This window comes from Callospermophilus lateralis, chromosome 18 (assembly GCF_048772815.1).
Source record: "Callospermophilus lateralis isolate mCalLat2 chromosome 18, mCalLat2.hap1, whole genome shotgun sequence".
NCBI lineage: Eukaryota > Metazoa > Chordata > Mammalia > Rodentia > Sciuridae > Callospermophilus > Callospermophilus lateralis.
The window spans coordinates 1,918,193-1,943,987 of record NC_135322.1 but is presented as its reverse complement, the minus strand read 5'-3'; the positions used below and the strand labels follow the sequence as shown (position 1 = coordinate 1,943,987).

At 56.0% G+C, this 25,795-nt stretch overlaps 2 protein-coding genes across 2 annotated transcripts in view; one reads left to right on the top strand and one right to left on the bottom strand.

The window, feature by feature from the left end:
• The window catches only part of LOC143384173 (NACHT, LRR and PYD domains-containing protein 4-like), a 30,392-nt gene extending 26,882 nt beyond the window's left edge, over window positions 1-3,510 (bottom strand). The window contains exons 1-3 of the mRNA XM_076839222.2: window positions 3,435-3,510; window positions 2,062-2,118; window positions 1,851-1,953 (exon numbers count right to left, since the gene is read on the bottom strand). Coding sequence (XP_076695337.2) covers window positions 1,851-1,953; window positions 2,062-2,118; window positions 3,435-3,510 — 236 coding nt within the window. The remainder of the gene's footprint in view (window positions 1-1,850; window positions 1,954-2,061; window positions 2,119-3,434) is intronic.
• A 6,399-nt stretch (window positions 3,511-9,909) lies between these two features.
• LOC143384171 (NACHT, LRR and PYD domains-containing protein 4-like) lies at window positions 9,910-24,163 on the top strand. Its single transcript, XM_076839221.2, has 8 exons — window positions 9,910-10,189; window positions 11,767-13,327; window positions 14,547-14,708; window positions 15,099-15,266; window positions 17,807-17,974; window positions 18,657-18,827; window positions 21,570-21,740; window positions 24,079-24,163. Exons 1-8 carry the CDS (start codon window positions 9,910-9,912, stop codon window positions 24,161-24,163), a joined length of 2,766 nt encoding a protein of 921 aa, XP_076695336.1.
• Window positions 24,164-25,795: the final 1,632 nt, after the last annotated feature.

Sequence of the window (25,795 nt, the reverse complement as noted above, 5' to 3'; positions counted from 1 at the left end):
GCTGGGCTGCAGGAAAGCTGGGGTGCTGTCTTGTTCCCACGGTTTTGGGAGGGAGAGGCGGCCCGGCAGGTTGAAATAATGAGCTTGCTTTAATTTGATTTTAATTGGAGTCAGTGGTCTTTTCTTGCGTCCTGGTCTAGCACCTCAGGGAGGCGAGAGGTGACCCAGTGTGTGAGGAAGAGCAACTGGAGAAGCTGAAGATGGTGCTCCAGCAGTGTTCCTGCATATCCACAGATGCTTCCCAGCAAGAGGAAGAGCAGTAGTGACTCATCAGCTCAACATTCTCAAGAAGGTTGCAAATTGCTAAATGTCGTTTTGAAGATGTCAAACCTACTTATTTGGCTATTTGAAATTATTTTTTATTTTTTAGGATTTGATGGGCCTTTATTCTACTTGTTAATTTTTATGTGGTGCTGAGAACCCAACCCAGTGCCTCACACATTCTAGGCAAGTGTTTTAACACCAAGCTACAACCCCCCCCCCCCTTTATTTGACTTTTAGTTATAACTAGTGAAAGGATGTCTTAGAATGAGTACTATGAACTCTAGTGGTATTTTCCTGTTACAGAAGTGCTATAAGCTGGGAAGGGCTCAGCAAATGCTCACCCCCTCCATCGGGGCCCAGTTCACCCTGTGCAGCTCCCCTGGACACTGTGCCCCTGGCTTGGGGTGGAGGTTTAGGCCAGGAGTCATGTGGTCAGTTGTGCGGGCTGGCCATACTGCAGGGCACAGAGTGACCCGAGCCCAGTCACCTCATTGGTGGCAAGGATCCCAGCTGCATCTGCAGAAGGACACACCTGGCCAGGCACAGACGTCACACAGGAGGAACCGCAGCGGGGCTGGGTCAGAGACCAACCCCACACAGTGCCCGGTGCCGCTGCCAGAACCCAGGGCCCAGGCCTGGCCCTCCAACAGCCTCCACCTGCCCCGAGGGGAGGGGAAGGTTAGGGTTAGGGCCCCAGCCCACGATCCAGAGGGGAGCAAGCAAGGCCCTCTGGAAGCTAAGGAGAACCCGAAGCCCTGCCTCCAGAGCATCCCGAGCCCCTGGGGTCCTTTTCTATAACCCTTCATGGCTGACTCTGAAAGGGTGTCGCTCAGATCCAGCTGCTTTGAGCTGAGGACCGCTAAATTGTTGGAGGAAGCGGGTCGTCCGCCCCTGCTGGTGCAGTGCCACCACTGCAGGGGGTGCAGAGGCAGTAGATGCCGAGGTGACCGTCCCAGCCAGGGTAACAAGGCCAGCCCTCAGCCGTCAGGTGAAGTGATTCCTCTGTTTTTTTAAAGTTTTTAAAGTTTTAAAGTAGCACCTCTTGCATAAATGCTACTGAAGGTGTTTCCTGCCATGGTTCATTTCACAGGGAGCCCTCTGGCTACTGGCCTTCTGAGTACCATAGGGGCTTGTCCTGGACTCTACCATGTGGTCGACTGGTAACATTGTAACAGGCAGTTTTCACCTTTCAGGTGACATATACTTTGTGAGGCATTGTGTTGTATTTTAATGGATCCAGACAATAAAACAGGGATCTAATACACCTGCTGTGAGATGGGACTCCTTAAGAAAGGAAATACTGAGATGGGTGACATTCTCAAGGTCATTAAGGCTCCTGAGTTAGACCTGTTTTCCATACCGTGTCCTGAATTGGCCCAAGGTCCATTCTCAGGGCTGGAGCTGATGACTCTTCCTTGGGCCGGTAAATAGTGGAGTTGGACTGTGAAACCGTCCCCCATGAGATCATCCCCGTCCTGAAACCCTAGGTTCTCCACCAAGACCAGCCTGAGGAATGTGTTAGTGGGAGTGAGAGTGGTCACCCCTCGTCCTCCATTCTGCCTGATTATTTCTGCTGCTTTCCTCACCTGTCCCGGGGCCTGGGGTGTGTCTCCCAGGTTCCAGGCGTTAACATTTTCACCTGCAGGATCCTCACTGAGGTGATGAGCTTGTTGCAGGTCCAGCGTGGCTCTTTGGGAAGTTAAAGAAGATATGCAGGAAACGGAGAAGAAAGAAATTTGGGTGGGGGTTAAGTCAACGAATGTCCCTTGAAGCCAAAGATCCCAAATGAGGTCTCACGCTTGAGAAGGAGAAAGATGAAGGGGGTGAGGGTGAACACCATGAATTTGATCAGCGCTGGTAAGAGAAGGGGAAAGGAGGGCTGAGAAAGGGAGATTAGGGATTGTGGGTGTGAGGCGCAGCAGCTGCCAGGAGTGGCAGAGGGAAGGTAATGCAGGGGAGTGGTTAGAAGGACCTCAAAGGGGCACTTCCCCTTTTCCAGTAGGGGGCTACAAGTTGGGATGGGGAGAGGTGAACTGAATCTCCGCTGGTGATAGGAGGAGGGGCCCAGAAGGGGTGGGGGGCTGGGGCAGATGGGTGTGGGCATACTTCCCAAGGGCAGCCCTTAGGTGAGCCGGGAGGGGCTTCCGGGAGGACCTGGGGAGGAATGCTAGGTGATGGAGGTTGAATGGTGTGTGGGAGGAGGGCTCGCCCATAAAGAAGTTCTCAGGGGCTTTGGGGGTAGTGCTTAGATCCAGAGGAGGGCCAAAGGGAGGAGCCTAATTCAATCTAAGTGGAGGTCTAAGGATGACTGTGGTTAAGGTTGCCTTCAATCCTGAAGATTGTGGATGGCGGGCAATGTGGGAGGTTCTATTTTATAGTTAGAATTTTAGCCAGTTCTTGAGGAATAGAGGAAGTAAACTTGAGGCCATTGTGGACTGGAGGAAGGCAGTTAAATCAAAGGGTGGAATTATTTCCCGGGAAAGAAAGGCTGCGAGCGTCGAAGGCCTCGTATTGTTAGTTAGAAAGGGGCTTCAACCCATCCAGTAAAGGTGTCTACGTGGCTAGAAGATACTTGGTCCTTCTTACGGGTGGCATGGAAGGAACATGACCACAGGCACGACTTGGCCGTGTCTGGACATCATTGATGAGGACCATCACCTAGAAACAGACAGAGCGACACTTGGGTGAAATAAAACATTACCCAAGCCTTGTCCCCAATGCCAGTCAAATAACGAGGACACGGTTTTGACAAACGGGAAAAAAGAAAGTCTGCTGCTTTGCTAGGGAAGGAGAAACACAGGGGGCTCCTGTGGAAGGCTGTGGTCATGCCCATCCGCACGACCTGGGGGCTTTTGGAGAGGTGACTCAGAAATGGGATTAGTGAGAAATCAGGGAGGGGAGTTTAGGGAAAGAAGACTGGGAGGAGGAAAAAGAAGACTGGGAGTGTCAAGGACACAGGGACAGGTCAAAGCCTCTAGACGCCTGTTACCTGAGGACAAGACCCAGGAGCACCCGCTTGGTATTTAAACCGGACTCCGCCACTCCGCCACTCTCTGACGACCTCTAGCCGAGGGCCAGAGAGAACCACCAGACAAAGACAGGACGGCCACGCCAGCTCTTTGGCTCAGAGAAGTCGCGTGCCACCGGAGGTACTTTGGGCGCGTGGTTACCCTGGGGTGGTGTGACGCGCTTGCTGTGCTTAACTAGTGAGAACTGAGTGAACTGCTTGTAGTTGATGCTGGGCATGATCCATGTAGGCCTCCAAGTAATGACTGCAAGTGCCGCTCGCCGCTGCCGCGTGGCAGGTGTGTGGAGTCAAGTTGCCAGTCCACGGCTGGAAGGACCCCTCTAGCCCGGGGTGTGGGAAGTGGGGGTGGTCTCCAGACAGGTTGTGCACGATTGGGAAATTTGCTGGAGGTGCTGTAAATCTGAAGGGGCGGGTTTCATCCATTCTTGAGGAGTATTTGGAGAGAGTGCGTGTCCGGCTGGAATAACTGACGGAGATAAGACAAGGGGGCCTTGGTCTCATCAGGGGGAAGCTGGAGTTTTGTAGGTGTGGAATATAAAACTGTCTGGGGGTGGTGGCCAGACAGCAATTTTCTTAGCAAGCCTGTCCGCTTCCTGGTTCCCCAAGGAAATTAATTTATTCTGACGCCCTTTACAGTGTAAGGTCGCTACCTTATGGGGTAAAAGTGCTGCTTCTATCAAATGTTTTACGTTACAGGTGTTAAGAACTGGGCTTCCTGAGTTAGGAAGCCCCTTTCTCTCCACATGAAGACTTGGGACGAATGATATCGTGTGTGTTTGGAATCAGTCAAGAATCTTGACTGCTCTATCCCTGGCTCCTGGTAGAGTTCTGGTGAGGGCCACCAACTCGGCTTGCTCGGCTGTGGTCCTGGGGGTCAGGGAGAGAACCCTGAGATCTGGGTGAGGATGAAAGGAGAATCTGCAGGACCTTGTCCTGGAGTTACAGCCTAACCTTCAAGGGAAGGCCACTGTTTCTGGGAGCTCCCATCTGTGAACCAGCCTGGGGAATGGGGTACGTGCTGATCCATGATGTGGGAAGGGAGAAGAGTGAGAAATCACCGGAGCAGAGGGGTTTTTTTTTGTTGTTGTTCTTGGGAGAAGAGGAACAGGTTTAGGGAGGAGCCTTGCTGGAAGGTCCCTAGGGGATTCAGGAGTTTGGCGGGCCATAATTGGACTCTGGGTGGGGGGAAGGGATATCCGGGAGGGGGTGTGGAGTGAGGAGAGCAAAGGGTTGATATGCAAATTCTGTTGCCTCCGGATCTGGAGAGTGCTGTGGCTAAACCCTTCAGGCTCTGGGGCGGCCTGGGTAAAGTAAGTGTAGTTGTTGGTGTGGGAATGCAAGGCTGGGGAGTCTCAACTCCCCCGGGGGTGTCTGTGTTCCCAGTGGAGTGACGTGCCAGGAAAGAAGGCTTGTTGGGGTTTGGTGAATGTAGAGTTGAGGAGTGAGAAGAGAATCCTGGAGAGTAGAAGTGGTAGAGGAAGAAGAAGGAACCCGGACGTGGAAGAGGATCTGAAAGGTTCCCTTTCCCAGCTTCATGGAGGGATTGGGCTAGGAGGGAGAATTTGGGAACCCAGATGCAAAAATAGTTAAAGAGGCCCAAGAGGGACAGCGTGTCCCTTTTGGTGGTCAGTAGGAGAATGTCTTTCTAGGGGTATGGTAAGGGAGGTGGGGGTGCATAGGACACCTAAGTGTTGTTCCCTGGGGAGCAGAGCTGGGCCTTAGGTAGAGAAACCGGTACCCCCAGGAGGCCGGGAGTTAGGATGCTGGTGTGATGTGCAGAGTACTCTAGGGAAGGGGGCCTATCTCAGAAGCCCTGCGGGGAAAGGTCCAGGTAAGTTGCTGCGAGTACTTAGTGTCTGGGACTGTCCAGGTAAAGGTGAGAAGTGGGCATGAGGCAGGACAGAGGGGAAAAGCAAAGAAGGCAACTTTCAGGTCTAAAATTGAGAAATGTGTGACGGAGGCTGGGAGATGAGATAAAAGGGTGTAGGGGTTGGGTACTGCATCGTGTGTGGGAACAGTGGCCTCGTGGATTTTTCTGAAGTTCTGTACTAGCTGGAATTGGCCATTGGGTTTCTTTACTTCTGAGAATGGGGAGGTTATGAGGTGAGTGACTTGGTCTGAGGAGTTTGGCCTATAGTCAACAGGAGATGATGGGCTTCAAACCTTTGAGGGTTAAGAGGGTTAAAGGATATGGGCAGGGTCTCTCAGTTGGATGTGAACCTGGTAACGGGTGTCGCTATTTTAGGTTAAGAAGTATCCCAGATTATGGGGTCAATCCCAGCAAGTAAAGGACAGTTGGGAGGCTTAGGGAGCAAGGGATCTGTCCGGGCCAGAGTGTACTGAAAGGATGGTAGTGGATTTTAAAGGGGGAATGATAATGGAGGCTTGTAACTTGTGGAGGAAATGTGGACTTGTAGAGGGATGGGGCAACTTGGTACCACCACAAAGGAAGGGGAAGTGAAAGAGATTCAGATGTGCAAAGCCAGGGCGGGTGTCTGTGTAGATACGCAGAGGCCCTGAAGCCCTCATAACTGGGGTATTTGGTTTGAAAGCCTATCCATACCACTATTTAAGAGTAAACGGCTTACCCAGTATTGACCACAAATGAGACCGCATGGCCATTCACCATCCCTGTGACCTGGGGCTCCTCGGATGCGCCATCTGAGGTGGCAATAGAGCCTGGCCCCTTATCCCAAGAACTCCATGAAGGGGACCTGGGAATCGGGTGGCTGCACGTGGCGGGGGATGGGGGTTGTCCTTCCCTGGGGACATTCCACCTTCCAGTGTCCTCATTGTCCACTGTTGGTTCAGGGTCTGGAGGGGGGGCAGGCTTTTGCCCAGTGTCCATTTTGCCCACATCAGAAGCAGGGTCTGGGAGGTATATTGGTGGGGCCATGAGCCATGGAGATATTAAGGGGTCTGGTGGAACCCTGAGCCATAGGGGCTTTCCTTGGGCTCTGGATAGCGGAGGCCAGGAGCTGATGTGGTGGCGCCTGCCTGTCATTCCAGTGGCTCTGGAGGCTGAGGCAGAAGGATCCGGAGTTCATGAGTTCAAAGCCAGTCTTAGAAACAGCCAGGCACTAAGCAACTCGGTGAGACCCTGTCTCTAAATGGAATACAAAATAGGGCTGGGGACGTGGCTCCTGGTTGTTGAGCGCCCCTGAGAGTTTAATCCCGTACCAAAAAAAAAAAAAAAAAAAAGTTTCTCTCCTTTTGGCCTCATCTTCCCAATTATTAAAAACTTGGAGAGCTGTATCTAAAAGTAACTGCTGAGGAGACTCAAGGCCCCTTTCTAGCTCTCTGAGTCTCTTGTAGAAGTCAGGTGCAGACCCACTGATAAAGTTAAGTGGAGAAAGAGACTGCCGAAGGACTGTTCACGTCCAAATTTGTATATTTGGTGACAACCTGAGTTAAGTGGGGCCAAAAATAAAGTGAGATTCTTATCGGGTCCCTGGATAATTTCCTTTCTCTCTTTCCAGTTAACTTGGGTGTGAGAATTTTTTGTCATTCCTTCAAGGAGGCAACTGACCTGTGTTGAGGTCTAATGACACCCCCCCACCCCCCACCCGGTCTTGGAGGCTGATAAGTCCAATCAGGTCCAACTGCTGGGATGCTGGGGTAGCATCATCGGCTGCTGGATGGACACCAGGGGTTTGGGCCACTTAGGAGGTCGGCGTGATCGTCACCATGGGTCAGGGTGGATGTTCACATATAGTATTTACCTGCCCAAGTCAGGGCAGGCCTGAGTCAGATGGGCAAACTCTTTCCAGGTGTGTTCTCCATATGGGACATGTCGGTCATGGAGGAGGGAACATGGACCCGTACCATAACCTTCAGCCCCTGCCACCTCCCAGAGAGGGTTAGGGTTAGGGTTAGGGTTAGGGAGATTTTTAGACCCTGTGCGGGTAGGGGATGGCAGGGAAGAGGGTGAACTTGTGTGCGGGAGGTGGATCTGATGGGGGGGATGGGGGGTCAGCTGTGGGAGCAGTGGGGCTGGGGGGTGGGGAATTTGGGGGACAGATGAACCCCCCAGGATCTGTAAGGAGGGGGTTCATCTGCTATTTCTGGGACTGTAAATGAGAAAGAAAATTGTGAGTCCCTAAAGAATTAATTGCAAAGTGGGACAAGATTTGTATAATGAGGCCTTGGAGGAATAGAATGAGGCCTAGGACCTCACACCATCTGCCAAAACCAAGTTTTTAAAATTTTTGTAGACTTTCTTGATCAAAGGCTCCATATTTGGGCCATTTGTGCAGATTATCTAGTATATATTGTGGCCCAACTTGTGAGTGCTGAGCTCAATGAAGTGTTTGAGTTTCAGTACAGTTTGGGAGTAAAGGGTTTTAAAATTACGACTGAGACAACCCCAAGGGGGTCCTGTGGAACTGACTGACGGACTCCCACGTTGGGAGGCGTGACTGGGGTGTGATCCCATTGAAACCCAAGGGTCTCCCGGATTCTTTCTGACACCGAGTTGGACACGAACCCACCAGGAAATGGGGGAATGTCTTCACCCTAACTTCACTGGTGGGGGGACGCCGGCGTTCTAGTGGGCCAAAAGGCGGGGTCTCGAGCCTGGTACCAATCTGTGGAGACCAGACAGATGGACGGATGGAGTCTTACCTCCCTGGAGAATCTAAAGTCCCGTGTTGGATTGCAGGGACAAAATGGCAAAGGGGTCTCTGATCTGGAGGTCTGCAGGGCATGGGGAAGGGGCGAGTGGGGGGAAGGTGGCCAGGGTTACGGGGAGGGGGTCAGAAAGAAGAGCCTCCAGCACCAGTGAAGGATTCCCTACTGCTGGTCAGGGACCAGCAGCCAAAGTGGACTCAGGGTATGGAGGGTCCTTTTCTGTAGGGTGGGGCATGCACAGTCAGTTTGGGGATACAGCCATAGCTGCCCGAGGAGCCGTGGCTGGGGGCGGTCCCCCGACCTCAGAGATACTGAGAAGTGCCAGACAAATCAGTGGTCACTGCCCAGGCCTCATCCGCTGCTGAGCTGAACTGTGGGGAAAGCCACAGGCTTGAGGGTGTGGGAAGGGCACATTTTATTCATACCTGCTTTTCCCAGTTGGTGGAGGAACCCAAAGTGTAAGCCCACAGGGACGCTCCCAGACCTCAACATTCAGGGAAGCCCTCTCCTCCTGTGCAGACTGGAGGTGAAAATGGCTGTCGGTTACAGAGAGAAGGTCAGTTTTTGAGGGTGGTTTGATCATGGGAATCTGTGGATGTGCCACTGAAAGAGTCAGGGGCCAGTTGTGTAGGTTCAGACTGGCCCTCGCTCGGGAGGGCAGGTTTAAAAGGTCGGGACTCATGGGTACTTGGGGAGAAGGGAGCCCGGATCCTGAGGGATGAGTCCTTAAGTTTTGCTCATTTTTCTTCTTTCTCTAGGATTCCTTGTCTCCATATTCACTGTGCTTTCATGTAGGAGTAGTTTTGCACATTGGGGCAGGGACCCATCTGCTGCTTCTTCTGTCCCACGTTCACTCTCCTCTCCTTTGGGGCTCTCATAACAAGTGTTAGGCCCCGTCATCCTCCCTGTCTGGTCCTCTCTGCTCAGCTGAGGGTAACACTGCTTTGGTTTCCTGGGGCTGCCAGAACACAGTGCCACCAACTGAGTGGCTCAGACCAGGGAGGTTGGCGTCTCAGTCCCGGGGGCCCGGCTGCCAGAGGGGAGACGTGGGCAGGGTCCCTTCCTTGGGAGGCCTTGCGGCAGATCCCTCTGTCTCCACTGACTTCTGCTCCTTGGCTGCTTGGGCTTCTCAGTGGCATTCTCCCCTCCTCTGGGTCTGAATGTGCCCCTTGTAGTAAAGACACCCACCTGGTGGCGTAGGGGCCCAGCACACTGCAGAACGACCTCACCTGAAGTCGGTTCGTCCACCGTGGCCCTGTTTCCAACCCAGTTCACCCTCTGTGGTTCTGAGGGTAACGGGCCCACCTCTGACGTCTGCAGGGGGTCACAGCCAGCCCTGAGGACCACCTGCTGTAGTCTACATGCTATTGCAGGGGGTCGGGGAAAGTCTGGAGACTTGGTGGGGGGAGTAGAAGCCTGTATGTGTCTGGGAGGGCATTTAAAATGGACTGTGGCAATCTGAACCCCCTGTAAAGAGGGCCCCCGACCGGAGCAGGAGGCCCGGCACCAGGATTGCCGTCTTTTGCAAGAGGTTCACCTCTGATCCTGATGCTAACTCCACATCAGGAAAAGTCCAGCCGAGGCTCTCCCACAGCCTGGGAGGGCAGGCCCGTGCCTGCTGCGACTGCCACCGTCCTGTGTGGCAGCTGGCTGTGGCAGAGGCTGTCTGTCTGCCCGGGGAAGCTTCTCTAATGCTAACCCTGGGGCTCTGTCGGGCTCCCTCCGGGCACCGCCTGAGCTGGGTCGCAGGCAATGCGGGTGGACAGGAAGGCCAGCGCAGGTTGGTGTCCGAGTCACCACTGCTCTCATGCCCACGTCAGTGAGGAGAGGACAGGACGGGGTTGGGGGGTCCCCAGCCCTCACCCAGGACCAGAGGAGGCTGAGCACGGCCCTTTCCTTCTGAGTAACTCGGCCACCCTGATGTTTCCCTCAGGCTGTCTGATTCCTGGTCCCCGTCTCTGAGCGTCTTCCTCTCCGGCCTGCACGAGATGGCAGCGTCCTTCATTTCTGACTTCCGCCTCATGTGGTACTTGGATGAACTCAGGAAGAACGAGCTCGTGAAGTTTAAGGAGCTGCTCAAGCAGGAGACTGTGCAACGCGGCCTCCAGCCCATTCCCTGGGCCCAGGTGAAGAAGGCCAAGCGCCAGGACCTGGCGGGCTTGATGACCCAGCGCTATGGGGAGCAGCCAGCGTGGGACCTGGCCCTCTGTATCTTCCCCAAGATCCACAGGAAGGACCTCTGTGACAAGGCCGCCAGGGAGAGCGCAGGTGAGTGGTGGGCTCCTTGGGAGAGTGCAGGGGGCTGGGGGAGGGTCTCCAGGGGGAGCCATGGAGGGGAGAGCTGCCCAGGCTGGGGGAGCAGCCTCATCCCCACCTCAGGGCAGAGAGGGCAGGTGGGCGTGGTCACCGGAACCCACCCACAGCTGGGAACTGTCCTGGGCCAGCTCCCCCCAGCAGAGGGCTGTGACTGGGCGCAGACTGCAGCAGTGACAGCTGGTGTACCTGGCACCTGGCACCTGGATCCGAGTTCCCGCTCGGGTGGGTCAGGTGCGGCTGGGGCCTTTTGGAAAGGCCCTGAGATGCAGGTGCCCCCAGGTTTGAGTTGGTGCCCTGGGGGTGACTCCATTCATCAGGCAGAGGTGCAGGCAGGATGGCTGTGACCCCTGGGCTGCACAGCCCTGGAGGCCAAGGTGGTGTTGTGCATGGTCCTTTGCCTGGTCAGTCGGGGATCTCTGGAGTCTGCTGCGAGGTGCCCGATGGGGCTCTTCACGCTGGTCCTCCACAGGTGTCCCCAAGGTCCTGTCCTCTTGTCCAGCCGCCTTCCTCAGCTCCAGCGTTCCGGCTCTGCCTGTTTAATAGTGCTTTCCGCCACCAGTGGTCTCCCCCCTCCCCCAGGACCCCCATTGTGCCCTGAGGATAAGCTCTGTCCTTCTGTGACCTTGGTCCCTCAGGGAGCGACCTTGGTCCTTCTGCGACCTTGGTCCTTCCCTGACCTTGGTCCTTCAGGGAGTGACCTTGGTCTTGGCTGCCTTCCTCTGTGGAGTCCTTTGGATCTCTCTCTTCCTAACCTGAGAGCTGGCCCAGCCATCCCTGCTAAATACCTTGGCCTTCATTTGTGCACTTCCCGCGTTCCTGCGGCCCTCTGTGCCCTTTCAGCCTCACCCGTCTACCACCTAGTGGCAGGGTCCCCTCTGAAGATCAGTGAGAATCCACATGTTCACATTGCTATTCACTTGTCCTGGTACAGGAAGTACTGGAGGAGGCAATGGAACTGGAAGGAGGCAGGTGGGCACCAGCAGGGATTTTTCTTTTTTTTTTTGTAAATATTTACTTTTTAGTTTTCCGCAGACACAACATCTTTGTGTGTATGTGGTGCTGAGGTTCCAACCCGGGCCGCAAGCATGCCAGGCGAGCGCGCTACTGCTTGAGCCACATCCCCAGCCCCGAGGCTCAGCCCTTTTGTTGTTTGGCTTTTGATGGGGCACCACAGCCCAGAGGCAGGGTCCTGTCCCCACACAGAGCCCTGCTTCCGCATGGGGAGGCCCCTCCCTGGTTTGACGTGCATTCCACTCTTCAGCTGGAAGCCAGCAGGGCTTTGCAGTTCTGTGCTCTCCTGGCAGAGATGAACAGGTGTGTGAGTGTGTGTGTGCGTGTGTGTGCGTGTGTGTGTGTGTCTGGAGCTGGCCTGGCAGGCCTTTGACCCTCGGGGCTGTCTGGTTGGTGGTTTAGGCTGTGGCCACACCTGAGGACATTGTTTCCCATAGGAGAGATTCGGGTTGAAGCCTTCAGGTTGTGCGGGGTTCCACTCTGACGTGCTGTGTTTTTCTCTTGCCCTTGCTGACCAGCAAATGCCTATCAAACTCACATACAGAAGTTGATCAGCATGTGGTCCAGGGACGCCTTCACTGAGATCCCTGGCTGCTTTGACCAGACACTGACCCGAGAAGAGCGTGAAAGTCTGGAAGAGTATTTCACTCCAAGGGTACCCAGGAGGCCTCACACGGTCGTCCTCCTTGGAATACCAAGAATAGGCAAAACGAGGTTCCTGATGAAGCTGATGCTGGCCTGGTCAGACGGTACCCTCTATCGGGACAAATTCTCTTTCATTTTCTACTTATGCTGCCGAGAACTGAAGCAGCTGAGGGTGACCAGCCTGGCCAAGCTCATCTCCAGAGAAAGGCCCGATGACTCTGTCCCCTTGGCGGACATCGTGGCCCAACCAGAGAGGATCCTGTTCATCGTCGACAGCTTAGAGGAGCTGCAGTGCACCCTGACAGAGCCCGAGTCGGAGCTGTGCCGTGACTGGAGGGAGGAGCGTTCAGTGGAGAGGGTCCTGAGCAGCCTGCTGAGGAGGAAGATTCTCCCGGAGTCGACTCTGCTCCTGGCTGCCATACCCGGGCGCCCAGAAGCTCTGGAGAGCAAACTGGACCACCCAGACATGCAAGAGCTCAGGTGCTTCCAGGACAGCCATGTGAAGCAGTATTTCTGCTGCTCCTTTGGAGACAGGGGCCGAGCCATGGCAGCCTTCAGCTGGGTGCAAAACAATGAGCATCTCTTCACCATGTGCCACGTCCCCCTCCTCTGCTGGATGGTGTGCACCTCTCTGAAACAGGAGATGGAGCGCGGGAGGGACCTGGCAGCCACCTGCTGCAGGTCCAGCTCTGTGTTCCTGTCTTTCATGTTTCAAGCGTTCACACCCAAGGGCGCTACTCGGCCCAGCCCGCAGGGCCAAGGCCTGCTGAAGGCGCTGTGTTCCCTGGCCGCGGAGGGCATGTGGACCGACACGTGGGTGTTTGGCAAAGAGGAGCTCAGGAGGAACGGGATAGCGGACACTGACACCCCCACCTTGCTGGACCTCAGGCTCTTCCGCAAGTACAGCGAGTCGGGGAGCTCCTACTCCTTCATCCATGCGTGCATGCAGGAGTTCTGTGCGGCCATGTACTACCTGCTGGACAGCCCCCGCGAGCACTCCAGCCGGGCCGTGATGCCCATAGAGGCACTGCTGCTGACGTTCTTCAGGAAAGACAGAGCAAGCTGGGTGTTCGTGGGCTGCTTCCTGTTTGGCCTCGTACATGAAAGTGAGCAGCAGAGGCTGGATGCCCTTCTTGGGATGCAGAGGTCACGGGAGTTGGCGCCCCAGCTCCTGGGATGTCTAGGGAGCCTGGTGGAGATCGAGGATCCTGAGGAGCAGGTGGAGTTCCTGCTGCTGTTCTATGCCCTGTTCGAGGTGCAGAGTGACGCCTATGCCAGCCACCTGATGAGCAGCCTCCGCGAGGCCCACTTCCCCCTTCGGGAGAGGCCAGACTTGGCGGTTGCTGCCTACTGCCTAAAATACTGCTGCAGCCTGAGGGAGCTCACTGTCTCAGTCCCAGAAATCTTTCCGGAAGAGAGGGGACCAAACCCCATGTGAGTCCCTGCCGTCACTTTCTTTCCACCCTTTTTCAGAATCTGTGTGTGCTCACAGGGTGTTGGTGACGGGGCGTTTCACGTGGATTGGGGTCACTGCCTGCCTTTTCTGTCCAGAAAGCTCCAGACTAGCCCTAAACTCCTCTTTACATGTATTTTTTTTTTTTATTAAATTCAAAAATAGTTATTGGGGCTGGGCTGGTGAGGTACTAGTTGTGATCCTTAGCAACACATAAAAAAAAGATAATACCATTGTTTTATTTTATTTTATTTATCTAGAACTCCAAAAAAGAATACATGTGGACACATTCCCTTAATTGTACTTATCTCATTTTGACTTGGTGCTGAGCTTCCAGCCCTGAGCCCCCAGGTGCAGGGCCGCGCTCCACCGCTGAGCCCAGCCCTGGGTCCCTCCTCCCTCGTCTCCCATTGCGCTCGTGGATGGGGCACGTTGCTCATGCAGTGCACAGCAGCTCTCGTGGGGAGCCTGTGGCCTCGTCCCCGAGCCTGCCCTTTCCTAGCTGCACGGCTCTCCTCACCAAAGCAGCAGTAAGGACTGTCCTGAGGGGGAGGCCAGGCTCCCTGGGGTGCGTTCCCTTCCCTTCCCTTCCAGGCCCTGGGCAGGCTTCACCCTGGGTCGCTCCCTGGGACCCGGCTCCAGACCCCTGTCCTCCCAGCTGCAGACCAGTGCTGTTGTGTTCTGAGACTCCTGGTTGACTCGGTCAGCCACCAGGTGGACCCTCCTACTGTGGTGCTGCAGGGAGGAAACGGGACACACAGGTCATGTCAGCCCACCAAGATGGCAGGGTCAGGATGGGGCCAGGGCCAAGTTGGAGACCAGGAGATCTGGCTGGAGGCTGGCTCTGGCCTCCTGCCTCCTCTTTCCTCTAAGCAGCCTCCACTGGTAACAAGGGAGGGTGTCCAACCCCAGGACCTAGGTGGCCTGGGTGGGCTATGGCCTTGCTGTGGGCTGTCCTGAGCTGGAGGATGCTCAGAGGCGTCCCTGGCCCTGCCCAGTGGTGCCAGGAGCCCCGGCCCTTGGGCAGTACGGGCCTGAAAGGCTGCAGCGTGGCCAAGGGTCCTGGCTGAGAAGTGGCCCCAGGAGGAGAGCTGACCTCGTTCTCCCCCTCTTGGGGTCCAAGCAGGTGACACTGTGCTCAGAGGCTGTGACTGCCTTGAGGTGACCTCTGTGGAGAACCTCTCGTCTCTCCTGTTACAGGTCGAGCCGTACTCTCCTCTGGTGGCGCCAGATCTGCTCTGTGCTCACCGCCAATGAGCACCTCCAGAAACTCCGGGTGGTAGAGAGCATCTTCGGCAGGTGGACGCTGCTGGTCCTGTGTTGTCAGCTGCGACAGTCCACGTGCCCCGTGCAGAGGCTCGAGTGAGTTGAAGATGGGCCTGGGGCGTGGAGACTGCTGAGCCTCCCTGCCAGCCTGAGGTCGAGGCTGGACCCCAGGGAGGTGTCTCAGCCCAGCACCCCTGCTGCCCGGGAAGCTCTTCCTTGGTGGTCGGCCTGTGCATGCACTGTGGGTCCCAGAGGCACCCTGGGCTCTGCTTCCCCTACAAGAAGGAAGACTCCATGGCTTCCTCTACTTCTGCCAACCACACCGTCTCTAAACGTGGCCTTTGGGGGTAAACCCACCCAGGCCATTGGGTCGTGGAAGTGGCCTGTGGGTCATTTATGGCGCAGGGGTGACCACAGCAGGCGTTCACGCTGCGCTGCTGGAGAGGGGTGGAGCAGAATCATCCAGAGTCACCTTTGCTTTTGCAGGACTAGTAAAGTCTCCTTTTCCTGTGAGACCGGGATTTTCTTTGACGTGTTCACCAGTAACCCAAACTTGCAACAGCTGAGCATGACCTCCACCCAGCTCCCCCACGGTGACGTCTGGCTCCTCTGCGGTGCCTTGAGCAACCCGGTGTGCAACCTTCAGGAGCTGCTGTGAGTGCTGCCCGCCAGCCTCGGGGGTGGATTCCAGAGAGGACTGGGTGCTTCCACGTGGGCATCTCTGTCCTGTTTCCTGTCCCTTGGGTACAGAGGTCTGGTCTCCAGAAATCGAGACCAAGATAGGGAAGTTAGTTTCTAAATCGATACAGGCGCTTTGCAAAACCCCAGTTCAGCTGTGGCACAGTCTGGTGCACAACATAACCCAGGAGAAGTGCTTCAGGTGTTGGTGGCTCAGTTTGGGGAGAGAGGGACACTGGAACATTTAGGGCAGGACCCCCTAAGGCCTGAGAAGTGGAAATTTACCTCAATGGACAAGAAACCTGTGGTTGCATTCTCTGATTCCATGCGATTGGTCTACAACCCCAGGTAACATTTTGGGCAAATCTCCAATATTGTTGGTGGAAAGAGTCTAACTCAGGAGTGGACCACAGGGTTTCATTCTGAGGTTTCAAGATGGGAAGTCTGTGGTGTTAGAGGCCTGGTGGTGCTCACCTCTGGTGATGGGCGGAGGCAGGAGGAGCTGGATAGTGACCAGGAGGGCCTGGAGGCCAGTCATGTCACCTGGACTGCCTTGGGAGGGTTTCTTGGCCAGCACCTGGCTTTTCTCCTGGAAACTGTGCTCTCTGTTCTGCTTCAAGCATTTTTAATTAAATAAGGACTCATCCTCTGCTCTCTGGTGCCCAAGACTTAGGTCCTTTTTTGGTTGTTGTTGTTTGGGGAATGAGCCCTGGGGCACTTAACCTCAGAGCCACGCCCCCAGGTGTTAGGGCCTCAACAAGCTGCTGAGGCTGGCTCTGAATTCAAGGTCCTCCGGCCTCAGTCTCCCTAGCTGCTGGGATTCTGGGGCGGCGGGCGGGGCACATCACTGTGCCCAGTGATGTTCACACACTTCCGACAGCTCTTTCTCTGCTGTTTTTCTGGGCACTCCTCTCGCGAGCATGAAGACCCAGATTCCTTTGCCGATCGAGCCTGATAGAGGAACAGTACGCACCCCCAAACCCCATGCTTTGAAGAGTGAATCTAGTGGTCTTAGCAGAGGCTCAGGGGTGTGCAGCCATGACAACCTTCTGATTCTGGAAGGTCTGCGGGACCTAGGAGGAGACCCTACCCACGAGTCCATGCCCCGTCCTCTGGTGTCCATCCCCGGGACCCAGGATGTGCTTCAGGCTTCATGGATCTTCATGTTCTGCACGTCGTGTTTCCGTCGACTCACGGCCTGGGATCCTTCAGGAACAGCTTAGTCCCTGAGCGCAAGGTTGCCACGCTGCCCTCCAGTTGGACCTCAGTGGTAACAAGCTGAGGGTGTGTCGGTGCCTCAGTCCTTTCCTGGCTGAGTCCGAGTCCCCTGCCGGGTTGCTCTCACCTTTGGCTGTCCTGCTGTTGCCATGGCCAGCGCTGGGGGCATGATGCCCTCCCGTGCTCTCCTGCTTTGTCAGGGCGTCTCTTTGTCTCCTTGGAGGGACGTCCACCCTCACCTGAGCCTACACGTTTTGCGTGGTGGGTGCAGTCTTCGCGATGTGCACGCCATCTGGTTGGCACACAGCCCTGCTCTGAGGGGTCTCGGGGCCTCCTCTTGTTTCTGTGCTCCCCGTGTGTTCTGTGCAGCCTGCCAGAGACCATCGCCTAACCCAAGGTCTCAGATCATTTTCTGAACTTGTTCATTGTTAGGAAGTTTGGTGTAATGTGTTCTCGTTGTTGATGGGCTTTTACTTTTCGGTGGCGCTGAGATTCAAACCCAGGACCTCACACATGATAGGCAAAGGCTCCACCCCTGAGCTGCAACCCCAGCCCTATCATTTAGACTCTGAGGTTTCTATCTGTGATCCATTTTGAATTAATTTGGAGGTAGGGTATGATGTGGGCCAAATCCTATTGTTTTCACTTCTTGAAAATATCTTCAAGCCACAGGCATCTTTAGACCCAGGAGCTGCGGCAGAATCTCCCTGGGGAAATACAGGGCTGTGTTCAGAGGCTTGGCGGTCTTACCTGCATGGACGCGCACCTGTGTTGGTTGTGAATATGTCCATTCTGTCATCCGGGGGCTTAGCGCATGTGTGTGCCAACGCGCAGGGACAGCCACGGAGATGGGAATCACACTACAGGCAGAGACCCCCCTCAGGGTCAACTCTCCCCTGGGATGCTGTCTAGGAGGCGTCACCTCTGCTGGGGAGGACTGTCACACTCTCCCTGAGCAACGCCAACCCACCCTAGTGGGGCAGTAGTTGGAAAGGGGACGTGCTGGGGACAGCATCCTGAGACCTCCAGGAAGACTGCCTGGTTGGTGGGAGGCCCAGGCTGGGGGCAGGAGGGGCCTCGCAGGACACGGATCGTGTGTGGGGCTGCCCTGGGGTCGGGGAAGTAACTTGGGGGTAAGCACAGAGTGACCGAGTCTGGGCCCAGCTGTGCGGACGGGGGTTGGGGGGTGATGACGGGATTCCCCAGGAGGCTCCGTGAAGGACAGGCCCTGGCAGGACCAGCACCAGGGGCCAGTCCAGACGGGGAAGCCCAGAGCATGTGGTGTCCCTTCCCTGCAGGCTTCAGGACTCGGGCCTCTCTGCTTCGGATTGCAAGGCCTTGGCCTCGATGCTGGCGAAAAACAGGAAGCTGACGCTGCTGGACCTCAGTGATAACAAGCTGGCTGATGGTGTGTCCACACTGTGCGCGGCCTTGCGACACCCATACTGCACCGTGCAGACGCTGGTGTAAGTGGACTGGGGTGGGCAAGGGGCACGCAGGATCCCGGGTTGCTGCGCTCTGTCCACAAGCTGAGACCGCAGCAGGGCTTCAGGGCACCAGCTGAGGATCCACGGCTCGAGGTCCAGCCCCGGGTCTGCTGCTCTCCAGCAGTCACTGGGCCTCCCGGCTGCGGGCTGCCCCTCTGTGAATGGGAGCAGAAGCGGCCCCTGTTGAAACCCCGCTGCCACCTCTGCTCTGTTCTTTCCTGTGCCCCCTGGCTCTCCCAACGTGGCAGAGCGTTCCTTGTAAGAAGCCGTTAGAACCTGCTAGGATTCTCGAGAACCGGACAAGCTGAGGATCTGGTACCTGAGATGACCCATGCACGTCACCCATGCACGTCACCCGGGCTCTGGGCAACAGCCTCAGGGGGCAGAAGGCTTGTCCCAGGACGGGGTGAGATGCAGAGTCAGAACTAGAACTGACAGATTCTGGGCATCTGAGCTGTGCCTCTCACCCCTGGTTTTCTCATGAGGCTCTGTGTCGGTTTGGTTCCTCCTGCCTGTCTCACGTGGGTAAGGAGCACTCAAAGGGGAGATGGGGTCCCACTGAGTTCGTACACAGGGCCACAGAAAGACCACCTTGAGCGTGCAGTTGAGCCATCCTTGGGACCTCGGCCCTCGTGACCTGCTGTCCCCTGCTTCCCCCCAGGATGGCCGGCTGCCAGATCAGTGAGCACTTCTGCCCACACCTCTCTGAGGTTCTCCTGAGCAACGCAAACCTGAGCCGTCTGGACCTCAGCAGAAACCCCCTGATGGACGAGGGAGTGGCGCGGCTGTGTGAGGCCCTGCGACAGCCCACCTGCAGCCTGAAGACGCTGTGGTAGGCGTGGAGGGTGGCCTGGTGGCCAGGCCCTGCCCCTGGCTGGGGAGGCCCCCTGCTCAGGAAGGACAGTGTCTGTGCCTTTCCCAGGGAGCTGAAGGCTCTCGGGCTGAGGTTCGGGTAGACATGTTCCTGTGAGCCTCAGATGCACAGGTTGGGGCAGGTGCTTCAGGGGCGTAGGGATGGTGACCCAGGGAAGGGCCCTGTGGTGGCAGCGCATTGGCCTAGATGACTGGCATGTGTGCCCAAGGTGAACCTGTGTCATCAGGAGGGAAAACAGAGCCCTCCCTCCAGGGGAAACGTGGCGATGGGACCCAGCATCCGTGTGGGGATTCAGGCTGATGCAGCCAGGAGCCTCCTGACAGAATCCCGGGAAGCGGGAGGTCAGCGCGTCCTGATCAGGTGCCTGCCTGAGAATTCCAGGCTCCACGGAGTTGGGGGGGTTCACCTGATCCCCTAGGAAATCTGAGCATGAACCTCGTGGTCCTGGCTGCAGGGACGTCAGATGCCATCGTAAAGAGCAGGAGAAGCAGCCATCTCCTTCCTGCAGGGGTGGGTTACGCTGCCGGTCAGTCTCTGACAGAAGCCACCAAAACCTCAGCACAATATGTAAAAATGGAAGAGCAATAGACCTAAGCTGTAGTCTAAGTGTAGGTCACGAGAGGTTCTCCCCAAATCCTTCAGACTGGATTAGAAAACAAGAATCCCAAACTAGTGTCAGCCAGACCCCCGTAAAAATCCATGGAATAATCCTCTGTGGGGGCCGATGATGGAGGACATGAGCCGTGACCTTGACATACTCCAAATGGATCTTCCAAGGTCAATAAATTCAACCCACTGAAAAGAACCTAAGCTCCAAGGAGATAAGGAACAGTGGCAAGAAGACAAGAGAGAGATCCCCCAACCTCAGACTTGTGGGTCAAACCGTTGCGTTGTTTTTTGCTTCAACAAAAGATCACCTTTCAACTCTGAGGAACAGGGACCCCGTGGAAGCAGCAGATAATGGAACACCTAGAGATGAGGGTCCGGTTCACCTCACAGATGCTTTGCACAGTGGGTTAGAACTAATGCAAGAAAGAGTGGCCAAAGATGAGGCACACTTGTGCAAGAGGTACCGGGGACTGAACCCAGGGCTGCTCAGCCACGGAACTACACTCCAGTCCTCTTCTAAAACTTGCTCTTGACCAAGAACAGGGACTTTCTAAATTGACGCGGGTCTGGCCAAATAGCCGAGGCTGGCCTCAAACTTGGGATCTTCCTGCCTTGGTCTCCCAAACCACTAGGGTTACAGGCGTGAGCCAGTGTGCCCAGCTCAACATTGTCTCAATTGCCAAACCACAGAGATGCAGGGAACAGGAGAGAAGTAAAGAAACAGATGGCGCCGACAGCCGAAAGGGCCAGAAGAGTGCAAGTTCGTTGCTGCTCTCTGCAGAGGGCCGCTTGTATCCACCTTCTCCCGCAGAGTGTGGTGCCGGCCCTGCATGCTGTGTGAAATGTTGGAGTTGCAGTACACAATGGTGAAATTGAGCGGGGAAGTTGAATCAGTTTACTAGCTGGATCACGTGGTGGCACACTGTCGTCATCCAAGCGGCTCAGGAGGCTGAGGCTCGAGGATCAGGAGTTGATCAACAAGTGAGCGAGGCCTTAAGCAACTGGGTGAGACCCCGTCTCTAAATAAGAAGGGCTGGGGAAGTGGCTGAGTGGTTAACTACTTGAGGGTTCAGTGTCAGGTCCAAACCAGTTAAGAACACAGCTTACTTACCCGTGTATCAAGTGCTGGGCTCCAATATGTGATCACACAAGAATTAGTGAGGCTCTGTACATTTCTGTCCTGAGACTCATTACCTGGCTTACACTCTGCCGCATCTCGGGACAGACGAGCCGCCGTCCAGTGCTCAGGGATTCCTGTGGCTGCAGGTCGCACTGCAGGTCGCGCTGCAGGTCTACACCAAGGGAGGCAGCCCACGTCTCATTTAATGCTTAGTCCGGCTTCTGACACAGCATCTGCGTGTGCTCATCAGGCTGCCCCAGCAAAGTGCCCAGACCAAGAGACGGAGATGCCCTGAGCGCAGGTGGCTGGGTTCTGGAGGCCGGGAGTCCCAGCTCAAGGTGCCCAGGGCTGGTGCCACCTCCTCCCTGTCCTCAGTCTTCCCTCTGGGCCTGTGGGCGCCTGGACTTCCTGTTCCTGCAGGGAAACCAGTTAGAGCCCGCTGGGGTCCACCCTCAGTGCCTCCACAAAGACTGTCTCCAAGTGCAGTCACACCTGGGCTGGGGTTTCAACACGGGCCCTCTGAGGGGACACAGTGCAGCCCTGAGCAGCGCCTTGGGGTTCCACGAGATCAGGAAGTGTACCAGGTGGTGTGTTGGGTCCCCCCCGTCCTCCCAGTGGCTAGGGAGCCTGAGGCAGGAGGATCACAAGTTCAAGGCCAGCCTCAGCAACTCTGGAGAAGTTCTCTCCAAGTAGAAGGGGATGTTGGGCAGTGGTAGAGCGACCTTGGGGTGGACACCCAGTGCAAAAGGAAGAGAAACCTAGCAGGCATCTGAGGGGAGGCCCAGAACTGCAGAACCTTGCTTCCAGGGTGCCAGGTTACTATTCAGAGTGAGGTTCTCAGCCCTGGTCCCTGTCCAAGGGCTGGGGAAAGGACTGTATCACGGAGGAAGGGGGATGCCCAGGGCCTGCGGAGTGAGCCTGGGCAGTCTGGCTGGAACCACCCAGGGCTCCTCACATCCTCTCTGTTGCAGCCTGGATTCCTGCCAATTGACCAGAGCCTGCTGTGAGGACCTGGCTTCTGTCATTGCCCACAGTCAGACTCTGCATGAACTGGACGTCACTGGCAACGCTCTCAGCCCTAGTGGCGTGAATCTCCTGTTGGAGGCCATAAGATGGCCTGGGCGAGTCCTGCGGAGGCTCAGGTGAGCTGCCTGTCGTTGGTGTGGGCTCCCCTGGGCAGCTGCTGGGTACAGGCTCACTGCTGCCACATGCAAGGGAAGCTCCTGCCCAGGTGTCGCAGGAACAGAAGGGTGAGTGTAAAACCCGTTCCCAGCAGCGGGTGGGAGGTGGGAGCCCATGAAGGGACTTGGCACTGAAACACAAGTCGCACACATTACATTTGTAGATAGAACGTACATTCATGCGGACGGGGGTGACCTACAATTCTTGGCTTTACAGTGGTGTAAAAAAGGCACCCGTGCACACGGTTCTCCCTCTCAGTGCAGAGTTCAGCAGTATGTGAGGCGTCCTGTCCGCTATTACCCAGGAAGCTGGGTGCTGGGTGCTTGCCGGGCCGTAGGTGAGCAAGGTGGAGCTGTGGGGTTCAGTGGGTCAGGCGGTGAGGTGTGTGTGTGTGTGTGTGTGTGTCTGACAACGTCTTCAGCCTCCGTGGTGGCGTAGCCTTTTCGCTGCTGTGATAGAACACCTGACAGAACAACCGCAGAGGAGGAAAAGTCCCATTTGGGGCTCACGTGGCAGAGGTCTCAGTCCCTAGAAGGTCAGCTCCCTTCGTCGGGGCTCGAGGGGAGGCAGGGCATCCTGGAGGAGAGTGGCTGAGGGAAGTCCCGCACGTCAGGGTGACCAGGAGGCAGAGACGCCCCTCTCCAGACACAGACATCTACCCAAAGGCAGGACCCCGAAGCCACCTCCTCCAGCCTCGCCCTTGGCCCCAGTCACCACTCTGTTAACCCCACGGGGGTGAATTCACTGAGTGAATTCACTGAGTGGGTTGGGGCTCCCACAAGCCAATCATTTCTCCTCTAATCCTTGCATTGTGTCACCCGTGAGCTCCTGGGGACACCTCACATCTGAACCCTAACACACTGGTTAGTCAGAATGCCATCCCACCGCGACCTGAGAAGGATCTGTATTTACAAACAGAACTTCATATTTGGAAACAAATGATAAGTTATGTTAATACAGACCTGGATTGTACCATGGTGTAAGGTATATTGATCTGTGCCATTGACAGTCAGGAACACGTCATTCCCATTGCACTATGCGATTCACTAGTGAACACATTAGGAAACAGTGTAATGGGATACACCGTTTACACATCACTCTTCCCCACCCTCAGGACCAAAGCCATCCCAGGCAGCTATCGGCCCCGGCTTCTAGAAAGGAGCCCGTGGACTTAGAACTGTAGCCCCCACCCCAGTGCCCAGTGCTCCTCCTGTGAGGACGTGGTGCGTAGTGTGCAGTCTGTCCTCGCTCTGTGGGGGACCCTTGGGTGCTGGGCCCGTGGCTCTCCCTCCGGACGTTGGCAAGCCATTCAGAGTGTCGAGTGCGGGGGGCCGATGTCGATGGGTGGACCGACTTGGCTGTGTGTCCTGAGCCTTGGGGGTCTGCGTCTCAGTTCTGGCCCCATGTGTCCAGCTGGAGGCCTGGGCAAGGCTCTTGTCCTCTCCAATTACCATCTTCTCTCTGCCAAGTAGCAGTAATGGCATGAGGCGGGATTGAGGATGTGCATCCAGTGACCCAAGTACGTTGGACTAAATGGCCAGCGCTGTTCTCTTCCCACTCCCTGGAGCGTCTTGCCAAGATGCACATTGAGGGGACAGTACATGGGGACGGGGTTCACGCCAGGGAGTGGCATACGGAGGCATCTCAAACAGGAGACACATGTATCCACAGAAGAAGCAGGACACAGGGGCCCCGAGCCTGTCATATCCGAGTCAGTGTGTCGTAGGGTGCAGGCGGGGCCCAGAGAATCACTGGGCCTCGGGTCCTGCCTGCACCGCGTCTGGTCACTGGCTCAGAGCTGACGAGGTTCAGCGTCTTGCTCACCAGTCGTGGGGACACCCCTGGTGTCCTCGGGGTGGCTGTGAAAATGGAACAAGAAGTGGTGGGACACCCAGGCCACAGAAATTATTACCATTTTCTCTCTTTAAAGCATAACTCCAAATCCATTGGCTTCTCGCCCCCAAACCCCAGGTCTCTGTGTGCCTGTGTGTACGTGTGGGTGTGCGCGTGTGTCCGTGTACTGGGGCTTCCAACATCAACGCTGGTCAGTGGTGTCTAACTGGCAGCTTGAGATTGGATGTGGTCCAGTTGGAGAGTTGACGTCACAGAAATTGGCCAAGCAACAACTGGGGTTTGGGAGGGTGGAGTCCAGTGTTGAACACTCACCCGCCACCTCTGCTCATCACGGGGCGTCTGTCCCTTGGAGCATCCCAGGATCTCTGCAATCTGCCTGGAGGAAATAAGGGAGAAGGTGAGATTTTCAGTGTGACTGACACTGGGCTCTTTTCTGTTCTGCAGAGTGAGCAGGGCTTCGCCAGAGGAAGGTTTCTGCTTCGACTTCAGTCAGGAAAACCCACCTCCCTGCGTGATCTCCGTGGATTAGTGACGGAGCACCCATGGGGAACCAGGCTGCAAGCCCATCCCCTCCACCCTGATTCCCGCCCCCTCCCAGGGACAAGTGCGGGGGACGGCGGGGCCTGGCACAGAGGTGTCCCTTCCCTGAGCCCCTTCCCTTGTGTCCTGCAGGGTACGGTCTTTAATTTGTTCCGTGGCCTTGGAGAAGAGGCTGAAATACCCTGTCACTAAATCTTCTACCCTGTCTCCAAGGATATTTTCAAAACCCAATAAACTATCCCATCTCAGAACACTTGGGAATCCCTGAGATGGAATTTGTCACTGGTGAATGACAAGCAGGAGCGCGGGTTACACATGGCCGCCTCTCAGGTGACTTGGGAAGGCGCTGGCCACACTGACCGCCTTCCTGACAGTTCTTGGGGTCTAGGGGGCTCTTTTCTTCTCTCCTGACAAAGGCTTTCTGAAAACACATTTCCACACAGTCCTTCCACCTCACACTGCAAGTGGAGGCAAACCGAGCCTGTCCCTCCCTGCCCCTGAGCCTCAGGCAGCCCTGTCATGAGATGGGTGCACAGCCTCCAGCACCTGTCCTGTGCTCAGCTGCGTCCATCAGTGACCGCACTGAGCTTTTCATGCCTTACCAAGACCTCGCTGTGGACATATGCTGCAAGCCCCCTTCACTGTTAGTGTATCCTGTGAGCACAGATGTGCACTGCAAAATGGTGCACACCTGTCCTCCCCGTGGTGAGGTGGCCACCATGAGAGGTGGCCACTGTTTCACAAGAGAATCGATATCGCTGATGCTGGCTGTGCAGCGGGTCTCTGGGACCGAGTCTCGGACCCGGAACTGTGACTCCATCACCCTCCTTCAGAGGCCCTGGCCGCCCTGACTCTAGCTGATTCCGAGTTCACAACCCGGGCCCCCACCTCAGAAGTCACATGGTGGTTGTCCTTCTGTGACCGGCTTGCTCCACTTAGCTTAATATCCTCTGGATGCTGTTGTTGGAAATGGAAACTTCTTTTTTAAGGCAGAATAAAACCCCATTGTGTGTAGAGACCCCATCTTTCTCCATTTATCAGCTGATGGACATCAGGTTGCTCCCAGGACCGGGCTGTGGTGCAAATAGCTCTTCCGGGTCCTGACTTCAGATCTCCGGGGTGTGTGTACAGAAGTGAGATGGCTGTGTCGTGCCCTGGTGGTCTCTATTTCTTGTGGGATGGCCACGCTGTTTCCACGGTGGCTGCAGCATCTATTGGGGGACCTAGAACTTGAGCAGGAATGTGGTTTGAGCGCACGTGGCAGCTCCTACCCACCCTCCTGCTCCCCGACAGGCGTGGAAATGCCCAGGAAGCGTCTGGGGGAGCCTGTCCGCAGTGCACAAGGTGGGTGTGAAGGGCCCTCTTGCCGTAACCTGCGGTCTGGCTGCCCATTGTCCCAGGGCTGCTGGTGTCCAGGTCCGTCCCTCACATCTGTGTCTCTGACAGGCTGCTGTAGAAACCCCCGTGGACGAGTCCTGGGAACTCACCGGAACTTGCAGCAGGTCAACCTGGGAAGCAGCGTCCTGAATAAATGGGCCATGACGACACTGCGTCCAGCTGAAGTGGCCGGCCTGATGTAAGGCTGCCCAGCCCGGGTACAAGAGCGTCTCTTCCCAGGACT